The 25,769-nt window shown below is 37.5% G+C and overlaps 1 protein-coding gene across 1 annotated transcript; it reads right to left on the bottom strand.

The window, feature by feature from the left end:
- Nucleotides 1–294: 294 nt before the first annotated feature.
- On the bottom strand, nt 295–25,721 carry LOC110838740 (HEAT repeat-containing protein 3). The gene is made up of 14 exons (XM_022082265.2): nt 25,431–25,721; nt 24,716–24,888; nt 23,375–23,462; nt 11,604–11,707; nt 11,116–11,225; nt 10,002–10,139; nt 8,810–9,073; nt 8,242–8,372; nt 6,925–7,046; nt 4,748–4,884; nt 4,543–4,658; nt 3,191–3,316; nt 1,847–2,020; nt 295–1,165 (listed from the first exon to the last, which is right to left on the bottom strand). The coding sequence occupies exons 1-14, from the start codon at nt 25,587–25,589 to the stop codon at nt 1,031–1,033; spliced, it is 1,977 nt and encodes a 658-aa protein (XP_021937957.1). The 5' UTR covers nt 25,590–25,721; the 3' UTR covers nt 295–1,030.
- Nucleotides 25,722–25,769: the final 48 nt, after the last annotated feature.

The raw sequence follows: 25,769 nt of genomic DNA, 5'->3' as shown, positions 1-25,769 counted from the left end.
TGCAACAAAGTTTCCTAAATCCAGGCACTGATGAAACAGAAAAATATCCTTCATGATAAAAACCTAACAAAGTAAAATGACAACCTGTAATATTGTGTGAGACAACACAGTATAGCTTTCTTAGAAACTGCTCTCTCATTTCAATGTCTTGTGCAGTGATGGATTTAGGGTAAATACTGTTCACAATAGGTTACTCTTACATAGCCATGCATAGTCAGATATGAAGGTAAAAATAATGGTAAGGGGAGTATGTTTGGGAGCTGTAATGCATTTTATTATGAAGAACATGACTAGTAAATCAATCAGTATTATTTTATTTCAAATTCTAAATGTTTATAAAACAATTGTACCTCACATATGAATTCATTTTCTGTGTAATATCATGAGTTCAATGCAAACATATATGACTATGAATTTTCAAAATAATGCTTGTTTATGCAAATGTATGCAAAAAATATTGCAAAGAAAATGCTTTTTCGTCAACCTTCATTTCATCACACTGTTTGGTATAAAATTTGCTTAAAATTCAACTAGAAATAGGGTTTTATGTAAACATTCATGTTAACAAAATTATACCTTTCATGTTCCATTTCAACAAATATAATATCACATTTTCCAATCACATATTGTATTTTCAAAATAAAAGACTCACAAGGGAAACAATTTTTTCTGATAAATTTTCAGAGCAAAGCCCAACAAAATTAATGAAAATTTTATAAACCACTGTTGGTGAATACCTACAGCCCTGAACAAAGTAAATTAAAACTGAAAACAATTAATATTTTCAGACACCTAAATATATGCTTTCACTTGTGTGACAACAAGGTTAAAGGCATATTTTATATATCGTAATATAAAACAGTTGTAATACTGTACAACACCATGTTCTAAGATTGCGCATATTCCAAGACAGTACGTGATGTTATGAAAGACACAAAACTTTCATGGAAAATTATGAAAACAAGACATTTAATGGTATAATAACCAAAATAAATAAAATGTAAAACATTGCTCTGACATGATCAACAGTTTATAAGTCATGACCATTGGGCTGACCAATGTGTGAGACCCGTTTCGATTTATATTTGATGAAGCGACAGAGGTTTGTATTGACTGTTGTAACCACTAAATAATGATCACCTAGAGACTTCCTTTGAAGACGCACCTGTGTACAAAGCAATCATACATTAATCAGAAGTTGCACAAGTTTTCTTATTACATATCAAAGCTAATAGTGACCTATCCTTTAGGGCAATGATGGATCGCATTGGTGCTGGGCAAGAAGCAATTGCGGGTATGCCCTAATAAAATTATATAAACTTTTGGCATAATAAGAAACTTTGGGGGTTATTTCACTAAGGACTTCCTGTTACTCTTCTGTATCCTCCTACAGTAGGACATCATGTCTTCTTACATCTATATTTTGTATTTGGTTACAACAAGAAATCCTGATAATATTATTTATTTTACATGTCTTTACCAACAACAACAACAAATAACTGCATCATATATATGTATACACAAGCACATACATTTAAAGCAATTCAGCAAATGAAGCACATTACAATGCCCAACACCTTTAAAAGACATAATGCTATTTATGAACAAAACATAAATCACATTCTTCTAAACTTAAAATGGTGCAAAACCCTTATGTTCCAATGAGGACTACAAAACAATTGATTTTTCCACCTAATTTCCAGTTAAAAATAGGAATGTAAGTGAGGAGCTGGAATAAATAGGTAGCTATTATAAAGACACTCATGAAACAAGATGTAAGATTATTCCTCAAAATGACATGCTTATGTTACGAGCTATCTGAACTCAGGCGTATATCTGAACTTACCTTGTGTTTAAGTGATGGCAACAATGCTTTCAACTTCTCTACAAGGTTAATGTGTGCTGCTGCATTATCTGTCTCATCCTCTCCAAAGACATCTATTACCGTGTCAACAGCTTCAGCCACTACCCACAACTCAGATTCTCGACCACATACCTCCAGAAGGAACTTGCCAATGTTCTGGCCAACAAAGTTCAGAACCAACTTCAGTACGGTGCCAACACAAGATCAATGTCCAATTTTAAAGTATATATTCAGATTAAATTATAAGGAACGGTTTGAGTGCAAAGAAAACATGCATTACATGTTAATGTTTTTCCTTTTATCATACATTATTAAACATGTGAATTTATGTAAGTATTTGTGCAAAAAAAAAAGCTAACAATTCAAAATTGATGCCGTGTTACATAAATAAAGTAAGTAAGCATTCACCTGATGCAAAATATACATCCTTTTTTCATGTTTCATTTAGGAATCAGTGAACTTTAATAGATTCAAAATTTTAACTTACTTATAAAAGACCAATCTGGCAAGGAGTATGAAACATAAGTTACAGGCATAAAAATATTTTATCCTGATCTGCAAGTGTTATGGACACAATTATTTCATCGAAGATTTTACCTGAAAACATGTAACCTACTGCAGAATAATTAATTTCATCATTCTTTAAGTCTACACAGTGAATCAGTTATAAGTCTGTGGTGTACAAGCAACCAATACATGGCCAACTACTGAGGATGCACAAATAATTTACTCTATTTGGAAATAAGGCTATAGGTCTTGACACTTCATCAATAGCATACTAGGTACATGTTACAAACCTATCCAGAAATGGCGTTATTTCATCTTGAAAAGTAATTTGACAGAAATATGTAATGGGATATTATGTCAGCTCAGTTACATATGTCATAAAACACAAATGCATCATTCTTATTTCACATATTCATACCTTACCAGTTTTATTTAAACTCTGTAGGAATTTCAGCACTGTGCATCATTTAATGAGCTTTTAAAATAGCCCTCCTCATGCAAAACTTTGTGTATGTAAATAAGTACACCTCTTTCTATTACTGCACCTTACAATGATCAAGTGGAGAGCTTTATTTTCAAAAGAGATGTTTCAGGTGTCAAAAATCCTCTCAACTTTTTATTGATGTCAAACTTTCTTCCTGTTATTCTGCTCCAGTCTTCCTCCGCGTAATGACCCATTTTTAATTTAAATATACTGTAAAAATACTCCATTGTGACCAACACACTTTACACAGATGTCATAAATATGTGGTTAAAACTGGGACTGACATAACAAGAAGACAAAAATTGTTTCTGGCTGTCTTTGAGATTCACACGTACCTTGAGCAATGTTTGACCATCAGGTTCCACGGAGTTAACGAGAATCATGCCCAACATGCCAACACTCCTGATGAGGTTGGCTCTAACATTCGTGTCTGGGCATTGCAGCACAGTGTTAAACATTAGCTGAAACATAAATAAAAATGTGATAAAATATAAAATACCAAGAAGATTTCTGTCTTCTGGGTTGCTGTGCCGTATAGTCTGGTCGATGTTAACCAACGTTTCAGAGGTCATACTGCCTCCGTCATCAGGGCGATTCGAGTATGAAGATTTCTGTCTTCTGGGTTGTTGCGCTGTGTAGTCTGGTCGATGCTAACCAACGTTTCAGAGGTCATACTGCCTCCGTCATCAGGGCGATTCGAGTATGAAGATTTCTGTCTTCTGGGTTGTTGCGCTGTGTAGTCTGGTTGATGCTAAACCAACGTTTCAGAGGTCATACTGCCTCTGTCATCAGGCCCCTGATGATGGAGGCAGTATGACCTCTGAAACGTTGGTTAACATCGACCAGACTACACAGCGCAACAACCCAGAAGACAGAAATCTTCATCGCCCTGATGATGGAGGCAGTATGACCTCTGAAACGTTGGTTAACATTGACCAGACTACACAGCGCAACAACCCAGAAGACAGAAATCTTCATACTCACCGCTGTGAAAACCTTAAATCTTATATAAAATACCAATCCTACATACAATGTTATGCACTTATATTTGCTACTCTGCATTACCAGGGCCCCTAAAATATGCTTCACACTTGCTGATCAGTTGCTAGTATAAAAGTACATTGATGGTTCAAATATGACATGTACTTTTAATCACAGCATATAAATAAATCTTCTTACCTGTTTCATATTAGGCAGTCTTCTAGAAGTACTCTTCCCATACAAGTAAATACAAGTCCCACCCTATGAAGTGACTGTGTACAAAATAAGATCCACACAGTTCATGGGGGAAATAAAAAATAAAAAAAAACTGTCTCAAATTTGAATTGTCCATATGTATATAAAGTGTACTACCACACATGATTGGATTTTGTTATATGGTCTATATATTGATGGGGGGAGGGGGTGTCTGGATAATTTTCAACCTGGTCCAGCTTGCTGGCTTACGTATCACCCCGATGACAGGACAGTAAGCACCTCAGAAATGTCAACCAACTTCTACAAGACTACATGTCACAATATTCCAGAAGGTTGTCCAGATAACATAACTTTGGCTATGATTTTAACTTTTGTCCTCCTCCCAGATAAAAAGCTGGAATGATAACCACTCACGTGCAACATTTGGTACGAAAAATCATCGACTTAGTAGTAGCCTGTCCCCCAAACAGAAGCATTTTAAACATCCTACCTGCAAATCTGATTCTGTTAACTGCCCAAACAAATTACACTGGACTTCAGCAAGTTTCTGGAGTGTTGCTCTCAATGCAGATGTGGCTGCTTCCAGGAATCTAGTGTCAGTCACTTCTGCAATGTATGGGAAATACATGTGAAAGGTGTCTCAACATAATTCAAAATAGAATAAGTTAGGAAACAACTGTGGCATGTTCACCTACCTGGCTGCTTAAAAATAAGTGAGCCTATGCTACGCCACATTTCGTAAACATTTTTTGGTCCACCCAGGTCTTGTATGTCAAGACCAGCAAGAAGGTTGCTCAGACACAACAATGCATGGCATCTCAATGTCAACAACCTGAAATTTTGCAAATACTTAATGTACATGTGACAAACATTATAATAAGTCATAAAACAGAACATATAACATTAAAAGCTATAGTTTAAAAACTGGAATTGGTTGTCAGCATTGCCACCCAGGACAAACACTAGGGGTATTTGGTACCCTAGGCAAATCTTCAGCCCACCCCCCAAACAGACTTATGAAAATTAATACTGTGCATTAGTATGAATAAAAATTATGGATTTATACTTTCAAATTCAGTTTATATGAGAAAGGAGAATAATGATACTGAATGTACATTGTCATTGTTCTACACTTACACAAAATATGAACAAAAAGAAAAGTACTTTAGAATTTAAAATTTTATTTTCTACACTTTAAGTTTAGCAAACACAAATGCAAGTTTCACAGGTGAATATTTTGTGCAGTTTCATGTTTCACTGATAATGTAGAGAGCCCAACAAATCTTTTTTTGCAACAATGAGAACAAATGCATGTTCTGATCAGCTCCAGCTTATACAAGCTTCATTCACCACTAGAAACAGAAACATGGAAAGTCAAAATATGCAGATGGCAATGAATGTGTTGGGGGCAGTATCTGTCAGCTTATGTTTGCATACAAAGTTTGATTCATTTTGTGGTGATGCACACTTTGTAACTCCTCATTTTAACACCCCTCCCCCCAAATTTTGACACCCGTTTTCCTAGTGGTTACACTGGCCGAGTTCCCACTACATATACAGGTAAACCTCGATTTACGCCGGGATGCGTTCCTAGACGAACCGGCTTAAATTGAAACTCTTTTTATAATGTACATCAATGGGAAGTCAATGACATGCGTTCCCAGCACCCAAACATTGACGACTCAAGTTCCTCAAAAATTGATTTCGCCTCCACAATTTCAGTCAAGGGAATGTTTTTCCAATTCATGTCATCCACCCACAGCAACAGTAATTTCTCCATTCTTTCTAAAAGTTTACTTCTGCTGTAACTCACTTGCGTCGCACTTACTCTTGTAGCCTGTTGCATTGACTGTTTTATTTTATATGAATTTTTCATTATGGTAATGACAGTGGAAGGAGGCAACTTCATACTTCTGCACACATTACGACGGGTATCACCACCTTCTATTCTACGAATTACGTTCATCTTATCTTCTAATGCAATAGACCTACGCAACTTTATAGCAACACATTCACTTCTCTCACCAGACGTGGTGGCTCTTCTACAATTTATAAATATAAAACCGTTGCTACTGCAGAATAGTAGTTGAACAACACAAACACTTTTAGCACATAGTTTTCAGCACTTTCAATGTGTCAACAAGAAGCGAACTGAGCGCATTTTTCCTTACTCCCTTATCAGGCTGAACGTAAATGACTCACCGTGAAGAGTGACCAATGCTCACGTGACTGTTGCACAATGTTGGCAGATTTTTAGGAGATTATCTCGCAACTACTTAGCAATGAGTGCAGAGGTGACTGTATTTATGATTTTTATTCAAAATCAGCGATGTAAGAATTACGATTTAGTATAAGAATCAGTACGAGAAACATTGTAAACGTTATAAATAATAGTAAAATATATTTTTTTCACATTTTGACTTGCTGGTTTCAAAAGCGGCGTTATCCTGAATCGGCGCAAATCGAGGGTTACCTGTATCAGTAAAAATCCTTTCAAGTGCACAAAATGTAAATGTTTTATAATGAACCTTTGTCTGTTTCTTGTAGCATTCTTGGTCACAAACAGAACTATGAGTATTGAACTAACATTAAGAAGATATTATGGACCTCACAGATTGTTACTACCAATGACAATATCATATGAAGTCAAACTTTCCATTTCTGTATTCCTACACCGGGATATCCTGTGGTCATGTTTCAGGATATAAATACATGCATTCATAGACAACTCATTCATATATATTATTATAGTAATGTGCTCCCTGTTGGTAAAAGCAATAATATCTTCTAATCACTGAATGAACTATATCCTTAATTTTCCATTATACAAAGTCTTAGAAAATTTAATTCTATAAACAGTATAGCTACTTACTTGTTAAATACATGTTTCCCATCAACATGACTCTTCAGGATTTCACACACATTTTCAGCAGGTAACTGAGTATTTTCTAATATCTTCTGCACTAACTGACCACTCACTATAGCTTCATGAACCTATCAGAACAAGACAATATTAGAAGATATTACGTTCTATTTTTTCAAACAATGATAACAGTATCCTAAAAATATCAATAGCTTTGATAATACCAGGTGATTCAAAAAGAATTTTACAACTTTGAAAGTGTATAGAAATTTAATCAGAAAGCTTACAGAATCGGTTGAGGTGTCATTTTGTAGCAAAACAAATCAAGTTTGACTCACGTTGTGCTGTAGTACCGAATTCCGTCACCGCAAGTGTCAGTGCATTTGAAAATGGCTACTTTCACAGGTGCGGAGCGCGCTCGCTTGTGCTGTGGTTTGAAGAAATGAAATCTGCGACAATGGTTCAACGAAATTTTCGCACCCAGTATGGCAAGGATCCTCCGAGTAGACCTACAATTTACTCTTGGCACAAGAATTTTGTTGAGACTGGTTGTTCTGTTCGCCATGACAAATCTCCAGGTCGCCCGCGTGTTTCTAGTGCTGTTGTGGAACACGTTCGTGACAGCCCAAAGGTGAATGTGTTTTGTGCCCTTAGCAAAGTTAAAGTTTATGGCCCGTTCTTTTTCCATGAGAGAACCATCAACGGTATCGTGTATCTGGATATGCTCGAAAATTTTCTCATACCACAGTTAGACGAAGATGACCAAAAAGGACGCATTCACTTCCAGCAAGACGGCGCACCACCTCACTACCTCACAGAAGTACGGGATTTCATCAATAACCGTTTCCCAGGTCGGTGGATTGGTCGAACAGGGTCGATAGCATGGCCACCTCGTTCTCCAGATTTGACACCTCTCGATTTTTTCTTATGGGGTTTCATTAAAGATCGTGTGTATGTTCCACCCTTACCTGCCAATCTCACTGAGCTCAAAGCTCAAATCACTGCCGCAGTTGCAGAAGTGACACCGGATATGCTGGATCGTGTTTGGCAAGAAATTGATTTCAGGTGGGATGTCTGCAGTATCACCAATGGCAATCACATCGAACCAAAATGACTGTTTAAGGTAAAACTTGATTTGTTTTGCTACAAAATGACACCTCAACCGATTCTGTAAGCCTTCTGAATAAATTTCTGTACACCTTCAAAGTTGTAAAGTCCTTTTTGAATCATCCTGTATAAAGGCATCAGGGAAAAAAACCACAAATTAAAATTATACCTTTTTAAACCATTTTCACTTTTTTACATAATCTCTTTGCCCATACTTACCTCTGAAGGTATACTGAGACACAGTTTCTCAGTTGATGGAATGTCATCCTCCTCTACTAATTCTGAATCACTCAACAGACCATCACTGCAGCTGTCAGATGAATCTTGATCCATGGCATCCTCATCAGCATCTGTAAGTGTACACAACAGATATGATAGACCAAAACTGCTTCTGCAATTTCTCCTGAAAATGAAATGCTTTAATATCAGTCATTTTACAAAGAGAAGTATATTTAATACAATATTTACAAATAGTGCTGACAGCAACTAAACAAACTAATTCATGAACCTGAAAAATCAACATTTAATGTACTTCATCTTCACAGGATGAACCACATTCACTGTTAAATATCACACAAAGTTTCAGTGAACATTGCAATTTCCAACCTCAGGGTGAATATATTTACCCTGAAGACATCAACTGCAATGTACAATAGTCAAGGCAGCTCAGACCACAGGCCGAACCTATATGCCAATCTACAGTGATGAAAACCTACGGACAAGAATCAACATTTAATTTCAAAAGATGATTTTAAATCTTTTTCATTGAACTGGAATCAAAACATACCATCATCAGAACAGATGTTTGCCAATAACTCAACAGCAATCTTCTGAGCTTCCAAAAGATACTCCATTACAGTGACAGACTTCAACACCTCTTCGTGGTGAGTTGGGGTTTCAACTACTTCATTGAGGGGCAAGCTGCTTGTAAAACTGTTGAGGACCTTGCGATGATCAACACTTAGGGTAGTTGACAGATTACACAACAGCTGAGTCATGATGGTAGGTGACAGACTTAACACCTTACCATAGTTCAAGTTAAGTACCAAACCTAGCAAAAAAAAAAATCACACACAATCACTTCAAAAATATTTTAAAGATGTTGCATCATTATAACTGATGGACATCTAAGATGCAACAACAAATAATCGCCAAAGACATTTCCTTCATTCCAAATGGAAATGTAATTTATGTTTGTACTGTTTATATCTGTCCTACAGAATATACTTTGGAATATATTTAATGTTTACTGCATTTTGGTCTGTAACTACATAAGGTATACGTACTTAAACCTGTAGTCACAACTTATAATATGCACTGCCTATTTACTACTTGCTTTACGGAAATCTAGGTTCATCGCAACTATAGCAAAATCCTACTTTCTGGCTCAGTACAAAATGTTTCCTTAATAACTACTTCTACAGCATTTTCCCATGAAGGCTAGTATAATTTTCAGGTGCACTCAGGTATTTTATACTACATACATATCTTTAATTGTGAAATAAATTTATATAAATTTAGGACTAACCTCCTTACAATAAAAGTGTGCTGGGCATAAAATGTTTCATTTCTCTACAAATTATAGATCAAATAATTTTTTATGTAGGTCTTCACATAAAGTGTCCATTATTATTGTCTGATTTTGACCACATACTCCCCAATGTAAACTTGACAAAATTCAATTCACTGGTTCCTATGTGGACAGATGAATAAAGAGACATGATGAAGCTAAAAGGTACATTTTTGCAGCTTTGCATTGCAAATGTGACAAACATTAACATAAAAATGTCAACAATTAATTTCAATGAAAAACTTTAAACCCAGTTCTGTTTGTCTATTTCTCTCATTAACAACAAATATTGCCTTTAACAATTTATTACCACTTTCATGATTATGAAAGTAAAGATACAAGGACCAATGTTCTCACAATCTTACTCCTCAATCTCTGTCTTTTAAAATTAAATCTTTGATTAACTAACCACAAGCCAGAGTCCTGAGAAGTAGCGTAGCAGATTCACTGCCTTCAAGTTCAAGGAGTTTGTGAATGGAAGTACTGAAACCCTGCAGCTTACTAACGGATGTTGGATTATCCTCTGTCACAATCAGCAGACAGTGAGCTGCAACACAAGAATAAGAGAAACATCATAAATACTCTTTTTCCACTGGGCACTGCCACCCAGCCTTTGCTTCTAAAGTGTGTTCTGGAATTATAACCAAACAGTCTGACTGTCTTCTGGGGTGCTGCACCTGCAGTACGGTAGATGTATCAGGAGAATGAATACTCACCTCCTGATGGAGGTAGCACACACACCTCTAAACAATGGCAAACTTCTACCAGTTTCAAGATTTCTGTCTTCTGGGTTGTTGCGCTGTGTAGTCTGGTCAATTCATCACCCTGATGACGTTTCAGAGGTCATAATGCCTCCGTCATCAGGGCGATTCGAGTATGAAGATTTCTGTCTTCTGTGTTGTTGCGCTGTGTAGTCTGGTTGATGCTAACCAACGTTTCAGAGGTCATACTGCCTCCGTCATCAGGGCGATGAGTATGAAGATTTCTGTCTTCTGGGTTGTTGCGCTGTGTAGTCTGGTCAATTCATCACCCTGATGACGTTTCAGAAGTCATACTGCCTCCGTCATCAGGGCGATGAGTATGAAGATTTCTGTCTTCTGGGTTGTTGTGCTGTGTAGTCTGGTCGATGTTTACCAATGTTTCAGAGGTCATACTGCCTCTGACATCAGGCCCCTGATGATGGAGGCAGTATGACCTCTGAAACATTGGTTAACATCGACCAGACTACACAGCGCAACAACCCAGAAGACAGAAATCTTCATACTCACCACTGTGAAAACCTCAAATCTTATATATCATATAATAATTTTCTAATAATTATTGTAACAAATACATTTTTAAAAGTTTATTTATTTAAATTTTACAATTATGTTCACTATACGTTTGGTATTTCATTTTATAAGGAACTCTATCTATTGGTAACTTTAAGAAATTTTGAATGAATTGTGACGTTCGTTATAGCGAATGTTCGTAAATCGAATGTTCATAAACCGAGAGTTGCCTGTATTTAAATTTCTGCTCACCAACTGCAATTGTTGTATCCACTCCAAATACATCAACTTCTAGACACTTGACAAGAACAGGCAATAAGTTTCCATTGTTGAAATACTTCACTGCTACACTGTTACTTTCGCTGAAAAGAAAACAATGTCACACACAGATATCTGCCTCAGTCTTCTAGATTAGAACAAAATTACAAATGTGTTTTTCTTTCTTGAAAGGCAACTAGTGATAATCCTGAAATAAAATAATTTGAATAATCAATGTGATTGACCACAAAATAACTTGTAGCCAATAATCTTACAAGATGATTCACAGGATCTTTTCAATCAATCCATCACAAATTGACTGCTGTTAAAGTGTCAATTACACCAATATGTGAGCACTTCATTCAACATATTCTCACTTACATAAGGATTCAGAAAATGCTTTCATTGGGCTCATCGATAACTCCTGCTGAAGCAGCATACCAGTTCCTGAACCCTTCATGTGCCAACATTTTCATACTTACCACAGGTTCCACAACAAGTGCACTGCCTGGGTGAAAGTGTCTGTCAGTTCGTCTACCTTATCGTCCTCCAATTTCTTTTTTGTTGGTTGCCAATCTGCAGCATACTGCAACAGAATAAAGCACTGTAACACAGATTCTTTTACTACTAAGACAGGCTATGCCGAAGCTGTCCTTCCCTACTGCTACACCCTGTCTTGGAAAGACTTCTTTCACTCTCTGTCAATTTGACAACATCACTGCACCTTCTTTATGATGTAAAGCACGTAGTGCCACAACGACTTGTTCTATGTGTGTATGTGTGTGTGTGTGTGTGTGTGTGTGTGTGTGTGTGTGTATATATATATATAAAATCAAATAACAGTTCTCCTATGGCCCATAACTTACGAAACAAACTGCATAGAATAAACATTAGCAATTACAATACCAAATCATGCCGCTTCATACATAATTTTGATATATCGACCAGGCCATCTATTACGATTTTCTGAAAATGTTTACACAGATATTAGTTCGATCTGCCTGTTCCTAACGAGAAAATGGACACGGTCGATACGTAGTTGCGGAACGGAATAGGAGGATAACGACGACACCAAGTCCAAAGGTATAAACTTGCAGAGTACAGCTAATCCCATTATTTCTAATCTGCAGTGTACACCTTTTATTCTTGCTGATTTTGCGCCTTAACGCTTGGCTGAAAAGCCGAACAGGCGAGTCTTAACGAGCCCCTTGGTATTTGAGAGCAGAAACTAACCGAGGGAAACTGCGTGAACTGACAGTCAAGAAACAAGACACCTCCATCTCTGTTCGCGAGAAAGAAACAAACATCTGTCTAAAAAAAAGGGTAACAAACGAGTCTAATATCAGACCTAGTTTGCAGTTTATGCCCCCAAGATCACTCAATGTGATCAGCTACCACACCAAAAAAACTACGGATCGTAACAACAGAATAACTGGTCCCAAAAATTCCGATAATACAATGGGACTATTGTTCACTCATAACATTTAATGCTCCCCGTTTTCTGTTATTCGTCTTTCACAAAAGCAATTTTTCAATTCATGGGCTACAGATAAAGGGGAAGGACAGGGCACAAACTTGAGACAAGGTGCTTTTAATTATCACACGCCATTAAGAAACAAAATTTTAAGCTTTTGAAAACGAAACTATTTAAACGGGGTACAATTTACTGGAAAATTTGAGGATGATTCTGGCTCTCAAAATATTGCTCGGATTCGTGGTTTTCGTTTGGTTCAAATAAGATTACTCAACTGTTCTAAACACAGTGAATAGAAAATAAGCTTTGTAATGAAATGAGATGCGTTTTCTCAGAGGCAAGACATTTATACATTGTATGTCACGGACAATAAATAATTTTAAATGCCCAGCTAACCGTAACAAATAATTATCAAAGCCAGTGAAATACGCAAATAAAATCAGAAACATAGCACGTGCACATTTCTCATACATGCAGCCAACTTCAGACTTCCTGTTAGACGTTTGGAAGAAACTGAAAGGCAAGGAGCATGCAAGCATGCTTCGTGATGACGCAATAATGTAAACTACACCAGAATTTTCGTCGTAAACTCTACAGAATGAGAAACTCCATAGTTTGCACTCTTCACCGAATATTATTTTGGGTGAACAAATCAAGGAGTATGAAATGGGAAAGGTTTGGATGGCGCATAGGGAGAGAAGAAATGCGTATAAAATCTTGGTTGGAAATCCTGAAGGAAAGAGAATATCCAGGCGCAGATGGGACGTTATTATCAAAACCTATCCTACGTAAATAGCGTTTGGGGGTGTCGAGTGAATTAATCTTGTTCAGGATAGGGACCGGTGGCGGGCTCTTGTGATCACGGTAATGAACCTCCGGCACGGGGATTCGATCCACACAGCAAACTGCGCGTCAGGGAATTTACACGTGTAATTTCGTTCATTGACGTATAAGAGACGGATCTAATATTCGATACCATTAGTTGAAAAGTACAAACACGTTCTCTGCGAGATGACATTTGTACTGGCCTTGATGTATACGTATTTCTAGTACAATTTGTAGCGGTACAATCAAAATGTATCTCTTAATATTATTTTACAAGTAATTCCACTGAAACAAGTTAAACTCATTTACTTCAAAAATAAGCTATTCTCGTTATCTTTTAGTTTAGGATTTTAGGTGTTCGTGTTAATGTGAGTTTCATAAAACTGTCTTCAGGGGTGCTGCGCTATGCAATCTTCTGGTTGTATAACTACAAGGAGAGACAGGATGTCTCCATTTTCAGGGTTAACCATTATACGGAGGCACCATATACTTCCGAAACGTCGTTACGCAAACGGAATACTGCATTTTGGTTGCTACGTCCTATAGCAATTCAAATACGTAATATTTACGGACACAGGATCCGATATGAATCAAATTTTATTCAGTTCTGTCCATGAACTTTTTTCCTGATCACATGTAACTTTATTTTCATGTGAAACTAACTGCAGACATAAAATCTGTGAAAACAGATATCTCATCGACATAAAAACGACTGATTCATATAAAATATCCTAAAATCTATATTTCCATAATTATAAAACATTTTATAACAGTATTTACTCGATTTTAAGAAGCACTTTTCACATTTTAACATATCTGAAATCGGTGTGCGTCTTATATTTTATGGCGTCTAAAAATCGATAGCGTCTGTTTTCTTGAAAACCTAATAATAAATCAAGTGTGCGTATTACAATCGACGGCGTCTTAAAATCGAGGAAATACGGCAATTCTAATCATCAGCGTCATAAATTTCTCAGCTATTATTCACAGTCACCTCTCTCCCCGTTATATCAACGTTAGAAATATTCCCTTTGTTTTCGAATTCTTAAATGTTTAAATCTGATGTTCTACATCTAACTGAACCGTTAGCGCTCGCCCCAAAGCTAAGCTGATGAAATAATTGGTAAAAATATTCAATCTCAACTGTCACTATAAAATGTCACAATTTGAAACATTATAACGACTCATAATTATACCGTGATGAAGGTGAACAGCTAGTCTATTTTTCACCGATAAAAATCACTTAGCATTTATAATACTTTGCGGTACGTTACGGAAAGGGCGAAAAAAAATACAGAATTTTGACAGAGAACCAGGGGCAGTACCCATTTCAGTAATGTACAGGAACACGGCTGGCCATCTCTGAAACCATTCTCGGACACTACACTAATGATCACGTTTAATTTTACCTCACTTTTGGTCTGAATAATCCTGTAATTAAGCAAAACAACGAAGTACACATTTGTGTTATAGCGAATATGAACACGAGGTTACACAGCAGCACCTCTCCACCTATTTTCATTTGCATCTAGTTGTACTTGTCGTCACTGCATTTCCCATCGTCCTCACGCTGTTCTGTCAGTCCCTAGGGACTGGTCAGTCTCATTTCAGAGCAGACTAATGAAGCCCATCACAATTTGAGTTGGTAGATTACAACTGGGGACAGAGGATGGCACCAAAGGCTGCTAATAATTCCCCATTCCCACGTCCCTCCCACCTAACTTTAATGTGATGGTTGCAAAATTACCAACAGAGTCCCAACGCATATATACCGGGCAGCAGAGTAGAAGTGGGACGGTTCTAACACTGATAGATACGGGGGTAGGAGGCCCAGTGCAATAACAGCAACCCTTGGGAATCAATATTACTGATGAGTGATGCGCTGAAATTACACACCCCTAGCAGCGCACTGACAATAAATAGACATGGAATTGCAGATACATACAGTGTAATTCACTGTCAGCTGTTAAGAATAACAATACGATGCTCAATATCGATAGTCTAGCTCTCGAAACACGCCTTCTCGTGTCAAACAAAAAGTATTTACTGGTGTAAAAAGAAATTCAACGGCGAAAATAACGAAACTGAGACGTTTCTTACTTTCACGAAAGAAGATATCGTTAATACAGATTAAAGGTAATCCGACTATTCCAAGAAATGCAGCTATTAAGCGTTTCGATTCACCGACGTTTCGATCGCAACGTACTCACGCCCATAAAAAAAATCGACGGATGTAGATGGGTGGGTTGGAGGTGACGAATTTTATTATGGCATTTATGAGGAAGTACCCAATCGACATCTCTGAATTTAAACTCACAATTACTGCCGATATACACATTCGGAAACAATGGATATGCTCAGTGTTACAAAAAATTAGACATTTTTTACGCCCACCTGCTGATAATTCATATAAATTGTGGTGAATTTTCAAAATAAAGTATCGGTTGTGGTATTCTGTGCTGTGACGCCATGTGGCCTTGCAGGCGGTTACCGATATTTCGGGGCAACGTAGACTGCAGCTGGCATCATGACACGACCACAATTAGACAACTTCACCGCCGTGAGTACAAATTTCTAAAGAAAAAACACACTCTTTACTCGACTTATGACGAGGGAATAGCCCGAATTAAAAAAATACAGATTAATAAACCATTCTAGGCGTCGATATCGTACACTTACCACAAAGGATGCAACAAACCATTTCCTACTGGCAGCACTGAACCACAGACTATGTTTCTGACTAATAAAATCATTGCAAAAATACATAATTAGCCCACAGTTCAGATATTTCTCAAAACTATCTAAACCATGGGTTCTCAACTCGCGGTCCACCGGTGTTTTGTGCGGCCCGCGTACATTTAATGTAGTATGGTGTCATTTTGTACTACGAAAAATAGTTATCGGACAACAGACAACAAGATTTGTTTATATCGTCACTTCCTACCGCTGTTAACCAATGAAAAGCTTAATGACAAAAGTATAACCAACCAGGATGCATCTTACTAATTAACACTTGAAGGGATTCTCAACACAAACGAAATCTGGTACCGAAAAATTACTCAAGCACAACCAGCGTCAAATATCTAACGTCTGGTTTTGTAACTGTCTGCAGTAGTAAGCCTAATTCAGCAGCATTTTTAATAATCTCTGCCATAGCATTTAAATAAACTGACCTCGTTTACAAGTTTGTGGAAGCAAACGCGAATGTGGTCCTACGCCTCGAAAAGGTTAACAACCCTTGATCTAAATAAATCTCCCTTTAAGCGGCATTATTACCTAATTGAAATCATTCGGTGAATATACATTCCATACACAAGGCTCATAATACACAGTCGCTCATTACTCCATTTATATTAAGCCTAAAATTATTGTGTTCCTGGGGCAACTATCTGGGCAAGGTCTTTTTTCTAATTCTTTGCGGAACCAGGGGGGGGGGGAGATAAAGGCTCATACTTGAAGGATAAAACACTTACAATGCGGCAAATCCATAATTTAGCTGCTTTACAATTCTCCTCGTTGTTTTTGCACATCAGAATACAAGTAAAGGCAAAACAGTTTGATAACAATCCGAATGGCAAAGCTGGCTGGTAATTGTGGACAAAGTCTACGAGACAGCTAATTAATCACAGACAAATCCAACATAGCACAACTGTAACAACCATTAAGCTGTAGAGGCTAGGTTTAATTATCTAGAATTAATAACGTGCATGGCAGTCCTGTCATTATCGAGTACAGAAACGTTTTTATTTCGACAACTCGTTATGTTTAACGGATACGTGCAACGCATCTGATGTTCTGCATGCATTCATTCTTTCTGCTTCGACATAGGAGCTACGACAGCTTCATAGTTACCTAATCACAAGGATTACTACACTGCGATGACATGGCGTAGCGTGGACAATATTTCAAAGACAGCATTCTATAAAAGAGATAAGGTCGTCCTTGGCTATTCTGCCAATCAAAAATGTCATGTTCGTACAGAACTAAAACGGTTCATCACTGTGGTCATATCAAACTCAATCTTTATAAAATATTTCCCCAAGAGCCACTTTAGTATTATACTCCTATCCTCGTATAAATCTCTCAAATGGTCTCTTCCCTTCAGAATGTCCGGCTGAAACATTTCCCATCTCTCCATATGCGTACTACACGTCCCACAATCGCATACTTCTTTACTTAATCACCATAACAATATTTTATGACGAGTACAAATTATTAGGCTCAGCGTTATGCAGTTTGTTCTAAATTCCTGATACTTGCTCTCTTTTAGATCGAAATATTATCAGTTTATCTCATATTTAATCTTTGTTTTCTTTAAAGGATGACGGGCCACTCCTATGTAAACAAGTTACATCAATTACAGCTGTCTTTAGGCCTTTAAATATGAAACTGCAAGATAGATTATGAAGAGTATGGTCGCAAGCAATGCTAGTTTAATCCGCTCTTCACTTAAAATTCTACGCTAATTCTTATTCCGTATTACTGTTATCCAACAGTCCTATTGGAACGTTGGGTTTTATAAACATTAATTAGCTATGTTTATATTATGGTAAATGCCACATATCCAATTATTCGTACTAAATATTATTACACATTTATGGATCTGTGTGTTGACTGTACCTACTAACTAACTAACTAGATGGCTTACGGAACCCGAAGGTTATCACCGAATTAACCAAAGCCCTCCACCGGACCCTGTCCTGGGCCAACAAAATAAGTCCTATCTCCCATAGATCCCGCCTAAGATTATCCTCCCATCTACGTCTAGGTCTCCCCAACGGTCTCTTCCCCTCAGGCTTCCCAACCAGTACCTGTACCTACAGGGACATAAATGTTGAAAACGAGGCAGTTCTTATTTGTACACTTTATAGTAAAGGAATGAAGGTATTCCAAAGGGGGAGTCTTTGGAAATTCCAATCACACCTCATTTCCTTTAGATACCATGAAAGGGCAGAAACCGCGAATAGATCCCACGGACTCTGAAGAAGATGAACTACTCCAGACAGCAGGTGGTAGGTGACATCGGGGAACGAATGAGTGGGGCAACAAGATACGAGGAATGGGAATGGTAATACACGGGAATAAAGAACGGAGACATGCTGGATATAAATATGACAGTGTAACGATAGTTTATGGTCCTCCCATCCTTTCTTCTATTCTAAGGGCCACCTTAAATCTTTCTGTCGCTCTTCACTCCCTAAGGAACCAAGCCCCCCAACCCACCCCCGCTATCCTCTCTACGCTAAAGTAATACGTGTACAGTCTAAAGTAAAAGTGAACTTGTGTTATGGCTTATGTAGTTATTTAGTGCTTACAAGATGGACAAGAAGGCATAAGGCGCACAGCTCTATGGGCAATTTATTCCGCTTTATGAATACTTAGACCATGGACGGCTACTAAAAGGCAAGTGAAAATACATATTAAGCATCCATTATGACGTATCACACCATGAAATACCTTTTCTTTTATGAATGTTTAGTCCAACTATTCATTTCGCGAAATTAAATATTAATCTAAATCAAATAATTTACGTAAGATTTCAAGCTTTCGCGGCTATGAGTATAAAAATGGCAGATACTGACAGACATTTCTGAGAAGCATCCTGCGTCCATCATCAGGGCAATCATCTTTAAAATATTTTGCTTTTACCAAAATACTGTAGTTTTAACAAGGTAAATATTATAACCACGAGCCGGAATAACTTGGTGCTTCGTTATCGTCTGGACGCTCGTGGTCCGAATCCCAGCAGGGGCGCACGTTTTTCTCCAGGTGATCACTGTAAATGAGTGCGGTGGGTTGTTACCATCTACTACTTACCATCTCCCATTCGCGGTTGTTAAGTTGGGAAATGGACAATGTCATCCTTTACATCTATTACAAGCAAACTGAATTTTTTTAGCGGCCCGTGCTCTTAATTACTGACAGCTCATTTAACACATTACACCAACATCCTGGATGCGCCTGCGATATTCTGTGGGGAGGAACACGAAAATAAGGCATAACGCATAATATATCGACGACCTGTTTCCATTAAATCTCATCCTAATTGAACGAACAATTAAACAGATTCCATATACAACTCTACAGTCCTGATTTCCGAACGCCCCACAAGGCACACATAAATTCTTACTTGAAACCACTAAACAATTTTTTACGTATTTTTAAAGCACCTACTTCAATCCATCCCTGACTTTACAGATGAGAAGTGGCATGGAGGCTGGAGGTGAGGGGAAGGGGGGTACAAGGAAGCAGAGCGGAGGTGGGGGAAGTTTAATCCCAGAGCTGTGGGACCTTAGCAACTCCCAACACATTAAAGTTAAGCAGAGCAGATCTCAAGGGGTCCCGTGGGGCAACCATTAATGACTGCTGGGGATTGGGAAGGTTCAAGCAAAGCAAGAGGGCCCAAAGTTACATATGCAAAGGTAAGACGAAGGAAACTGAAGACTATGGAAACAAAGAGAAGGGTGAAGATGGAGGGTACAGATTCTTTTCCTGCTAACCTCCTTCCTCACCCTCTTGTCCTTTTGTCCTCTCTCCACCTACACCCTATTTCACCCCTCCTATCTTCGTCTTACCTTCTGTCTCAGGAAATCTTTTTGTAGATGCATTTACTTACTTTGCATAAATCTCAGAACCATTATTACATGGTGCTATTTCTTTTGAGTCTCTCTCTTTCACTCAAAGGGGAATCTAGAACTGGTATTCTAGGGTCACGGGAGAAGGTGAAATGAGCTTTGAGATTTCTTGCTCCTGGAGTCCCACCAGCACGCTCTGCATTGTTTTGACTATGACATCAATCCTCACAACTCCCCCTGAGAGGTAAAGGTGTATGTACCTTTTCCATATATATTTTTGTGCGAATGTTTACAGCAGCGAAGAAAGATAGAAGAATTCCAAAAAGAAATCCACATTTCCTTTTTAGTTCCACATACAAATCAGTTTGGTTTCAAATGCCTTACATTTAAGACAATTACCCTTTGAGTCAATGTTCAGATAAAATTATAACAAATAACAATTCTGAGGGTCAAGAAATAAAACGTAAATATTTTAAATTTGAAAATAAATACAAGGAAGCTGAATGCGGCATTTTGGGTTGTGACAATGAGTAATAATTTAATGGCTTCTAGTTTTCAGAGAAATGTGCTGCCTCCATCTTCAGGATCAAAGGATTCTAGACGGTGTCACAACTCAGACGACCACAATGAACATCTTCACCACCACAGAACCAAAAATCTCTTTTTGAAAAAAAAAGAGTGTTTCAAGTAATACGTTAATTCCTAGTCTAAATTGCTACCAAAAAATCATGATGTAGAGGAAATCTTTGGGAGAATCCAGTTCAGAAGCAAAAGTAATCAGAAAGCAGTGGGCATGTATGGAATTTTTACAAATGCATTTAAAAGACAGAATAACTTTTGTACGTTAATGTAATCTGTAACCATTAATCAGGTTTAGAAAATAGTGACGTCATTATGAACATTGATGTCTTATAGAACACAGAATATTTAATTATATGTAGGTTGGAAAAAAAATGTGATCAGGGAACATCTATTCTTGTTATTTTTGACATCCTTAAACTTAAAAGCATAACCATTGTTTAATATGATGCATGGCAATGCACTGTGATAAGCTTTTGCAAGATAAGAGAATGGTTTCGAATCATTAACTGAAAACCATGTGGCAGAAAAGAAATACCAATAGATGTTTAGCAATTTCATATAAGCATTAAGATTAAGCAGGCGACCAGGGTTCAATCTCCGACGGGGACAGAGGATTCTTTTTCTCTAGCCTCTGCGTCCAGGCCAGCTCTGTGGCCCACCCAGCCTCCTATCCAATGGGTACCAGGGTCGTTTCCCGGGGGTAAAGCGTGGCCTGGGCGTGATGCTGACCACTCACCCCCCTCTAGTGCCAAGGTCATGGCGTATAGTGGGACAGCTTTACTTTACTTTTATTATGATTAAGCTACTGTGTCTTCAATGACTACCTCAATTATTTACCTCATTAAATGGTACGTTTTTCATTTCTTAAAGGTATGCATATAGATACTGGAGTGACAGAACACATATCAGACAATTTTTATGGAAATATAAGATCAGTTAATGTTGTATCACTTAATATTAAGTCTCCCAGGAACACAAACCCAACGTCAACTGACCAGTGTCAGACATTTGTGATTATAAAATAAAAACGGTTATTTTCTGATTCAGAAATCTCTACTTCTGTTAAACCCACATCAAATTGAAAATGCATTATAAAACACAAAACCAAATAGAATAAAGGCTCAGACGTCACACATTATACACCTTCCACGCAGAGCAGTTCTTCAGAAAATGACTTCATACAACCAATCTGAGTTGAAAGATCCATTTCATTATAATTATCTGCGTTCTCATTCCAATGGCCAAATACTTTAACGGACATAACTAAGGATGAGCCAACAATGAAACTGTGGTTATGAATACTGTCCAAACAACGTGTATTTTCATCATCATCTGTACTACTGACTGTCATAATCCTACCGACCTGGGGATTCCGCCATAAGCCAAGTCATGCAGACATATCACACTAAAGAATCCTGAAATCATCCTCAGGATTAAGTGAAATCAGGGAAAAAGCCCCTAGGAAATAAAAAATTATTTGTAGCGGTGATTCTTATTCTTTTTCTTTCTTTATGACCCCATGTTTGAGGAAACAGGGTGCCTCACAATACCTTCGCTGGTTCTAATAAACCTAACAAATTCCTTTGATTCAAAGGTGACATCATGTTTTGAATTTTGTATTTTTACAACACTTTGCAGTCCAAAAATGTTCATAAGTGGGACAAAACACACAAATTGGGAAACACCCATGTAGACTGAGAAAATTACACAGGATTAATATAGTTCTGCTTACATAAAAAAATTAAGATATGGCAGAAGAGTTTCCCACTGAAAACAAGTACACGCATTGGTAAAACAATTACTTCTTGCTCGAAGAGAACTGTGTGGCACTGAGGGACCTAACTGGAATCTGCCTTGTGCACTGACCTCCTTATTGGTATACAGCATGGGATAAGTTAGCTCATTTTACATGAGAAACCAGGCCATAGCAGAAACCCCAAACCAGGAGAATTTTGGCAAATAGGTAAAGTAGGTAGGATTTGTCCCCATCATTCACTGAACTTAAATAATACCTTAATCTACAAAGCCATTTCAACCAGCAAAATGTGAATTTTAAATTCTTATCTCACACAGCTTATTATATGTTTCAATTGAAGTATGACCAGTTCACTCAGAATTGTGCCTGATTACAGACTGGATGACCAGAATTTGATTCCTGGCATGTGCAAATGACTGTTCCTCTCCTCCAGCCTCTGCATCCAGACTGGCTCTGAGACTCATTCAGCTTCCTACCCAATGGGTTCTCAGGGTCCTTTCCCCAGGAGTAAAGCGCAGCTGGGGAGTGATGCAGACCACTTACCCCCATCTAGTGCTGAGATCAACAATGAGTAGATGCTACAACTCCCCCCCCCCTCAAACACCACCATGGCACACAGCAGGACAAATTCACTTTACTTTAAGTACAAAACATAACATATACATTCCTGCATCATTTAGCTTCTCATACCTGCCACTCTAAAAATTTCTGAAAATGTCCCAAACATAATTTTGAAACATGTCAGCTTACAACAAAGGTACCCATGTTATGATATATTAACATACTGTACAACATTTAAAGTTTCAGTCTAAAACAAATTGTTTCCCGATTCTTCGAAAATTACAAATTTTAGGGAGGAAAGGCAGCACAGTATCTAAAACCATAGGTGGTCTTTATCTTTCTCATTACAGTTTAAAAAGTAACACATTTATATGAGATATAATTTTGTCAAGTCTTAAGGCATAAATACCCAATAAATCACCAAAACATGCATTGGATAAACAACTATTAGTGACAAAGATTTAATAACATGTTCCTTACCTTCTGGATCAATGCAGAAAGTGGTGTCATTACATCTTGCTCAACAAGCAAATTACAAATCTCATGACTTCCACATGCACTCAAATTTCTGAAAATAAAACAAACAAAAAACCCACATCATAATGTACCTTGATGACAAAGGAAATTAACACAATTTGTGTAATATATTTTGTACTGTTTTGAATATCAAAATTGGAGAAGAGCTACAGTACATATTGTGAAAGGTCAGAATTTATTGTGGTATGTCAAAAATGCTTCTACTATGAAGCCAAGGAACATTTAATTTAACCTTCATTTGTCATGCACAGTCCAGCTGGCTGTGTGATACGGTAAAATACTGCTATATTGTTAAACCCCCATGGTAGCAGTCCTGAAAGTACAGAGACTTAAATCCCCTATTCTCATACAAAGAAGTTTGAAAAGTATGCCATACATTTTTTGGGAGGGCTCAGTTTTATAACTAGTGACCTGGAATACTAAAACATCTCTAGGACAATTAATATTTTACAATACGATGACTTGCAGATTGTCAGCCGTGTCGGTTTAGCTAGTGAAGAAACCGCCAACATTCCGAGAACTATGCTGTTCTCATCCTCAGGGCACTGGTGTGGCTGTAGAAACAGGCCGCGACTTATGTGCTTGCCTAAGCCTTGTATTCCTGACTGCGAGCTAGCCAATGGCTACAAGGCTCGGACAAGCACATAAGTCGCGGCCTGTTTCTACAGCCACACCAGTGCCCTGAGGATGAGAACAGCATAGTTCTCAGAATGTTGGCAGTTTCTTCACCAGCTCAACCAACATGGCTGACAACCCACAAGTCATCATATTATTAAAATTGCAGTGAAAACTTTAAATTTTGCAATATTTTACAAGTTGGTTAGAAAGTCACCTCATTCAGACTTGATCGTTCTGTACCATCCACCCTCATTAACACACTGAGGACTTCGAGTCAAACTTAGTTCTGTGTAAACACATAACCAAAAATAATTTCAACCCCTGCAAACATATGATGTTTATAACAGAGGCTGTATTCATGTATGAGTTTGTACAGGGAGGTAAATAGCAAACTTTTGGAGGATTTTAGGTAGTTTTGAGCAGTTCAATTCTCACTCCACCACAACAATAACAATAACAAAGTATACAATGCATAGAACTTAATCTCTATGCCCTCTATATGCCTTCATGGTTGTATGTTTAAATACAGAAGAAACATAACTTTTTTTAATATAATGCTAGATAGTTCTGAACACTAACAAATTTCAATGTAAATGACAAAGTTGAAAATTGAACTCCAGATATTTTCATGTAGTCTGGACAACAGAGATGAGTATATCCCAGTACCTGATTGCTCCAGCAGCAGCATTCCTAACTGTTGTACTCTGGTCAAACAGCAGTGGGGCAGCTACTTTCACTACTTTATGCTTCATAACATCTTCCACAGATTCAGGAACATCAAACACAGTAGCTAACATGTGTAGTCCAATAATTTTGTCTTCTGCATTTGGAGACTGTAACTGTAAAAAAAAATATATACGTAATTCATAATGCCCATGGCATAATGAGAGCTTAACTGTCTTTCTTACTACCAAGGAACTTTATACCACATCACCAAACACAATGTTAAAAGTGTTACGAAATATTATCTTTAAAAATAACTTTAGAAACAATTAACATCTTCTTATAACATATTTCCATTCACATTTAATCTGAACATTTTCCTAACAAGAGTTTTTACAGACCATTTCTAAAGAACGTGGACCAGATTTACAGTTGTCAGAGCCCCAGGTCAATGAAAATATGGAGGCCCCTATCAGTAACAACAAATTTAGTTCATATTGTATTTATAAATAAACATTAATGATGCATGAATAAGTATAATGTAATCATGTGATTGGTTTCCACCGATGACTGCCTGGTAGCGTTTCGTCGTAAAAAACCTTGGATTTTATGGGAGGGGGATCGTTTTGTGGAATCCCCAGAACAATCGCACTGGTTATTATAAAATGTCCAATGATTCTAAACTTTCTTTCTGCATGGTTCTACCTTACACACATACCATTTCAAGCAGATTCTGAATTGTAGATTCATGTTCAGACATGTGGTCTGCATCTCCACCACCAAACTCACTTTCCTCCCGTTCAATATCTCGAACGCTGGGAAGACCAGTTGGATTTTTAGCTTTCGTCCTCACTTTATTACGCTTAGACTTGCCCATTTTGTATGTGCTGGTTTCAATATCAAATCAGTATATCATTCAATTTACGCAGTAAAATTCACTTCTGAAGCACATGTCACACACGAGGTAGCCATATTCCTATGGCCAATGCTTCTCAGGGCTGACAACATATGCCTAGAAACATGTAACGTGGAGTGATGTAGAAGATAAGGGCTGTTC

Source organism: Zootermopsis nevadensis, unplaced genomic scaffold, assembly GCF_977971745.1.
Source record: "Zootermopsis nevadensis isolate Lab colony 2312 unplaced genomic scaffold, Znev_1.0 Znev_ptg000029l, whole genome shotgun sequence".
Lineage (NCBI taxonomy): Eukaryota > Metazoa > Arthropoda > Insecta > Blattodea > Termopsidae > Zootermopsis > Zootermopsis nevadensis.
The sequence above is the reverse complement of the archived record's forward strand: the minus strand, read 5'-3'. Positions and strand labels throughout refer to the sequence as shown.

What these genes read in the sequence shown, in the direction of transcription:
- LOC110838740 (XM_022082265.2), bottom strand. Translation starts at nt 25,589, where the DNA reads ATGGGCAAGTCTAAGCGTAATAAAGTGAGGACGAAAGCTAAAAATCCA. An exon ending in AAACATCTGTTCTGATGATG is followed by an intron (nt 8,373 to 8,809) that starts GTATGTTTTGAT and finishes GTACACTTACAG; the next exon opens with ATGCTGATGAGGATGCCATG. An exon ending in TGCCATCACTTAAACACAAG is followed by an intron (nt 1,166 to 1,846) that starts GTAAGTTCAGAT and finishes CTTTGTACACAG; the next exon opens with GTGCGTCTTCAAAGGAAGTC.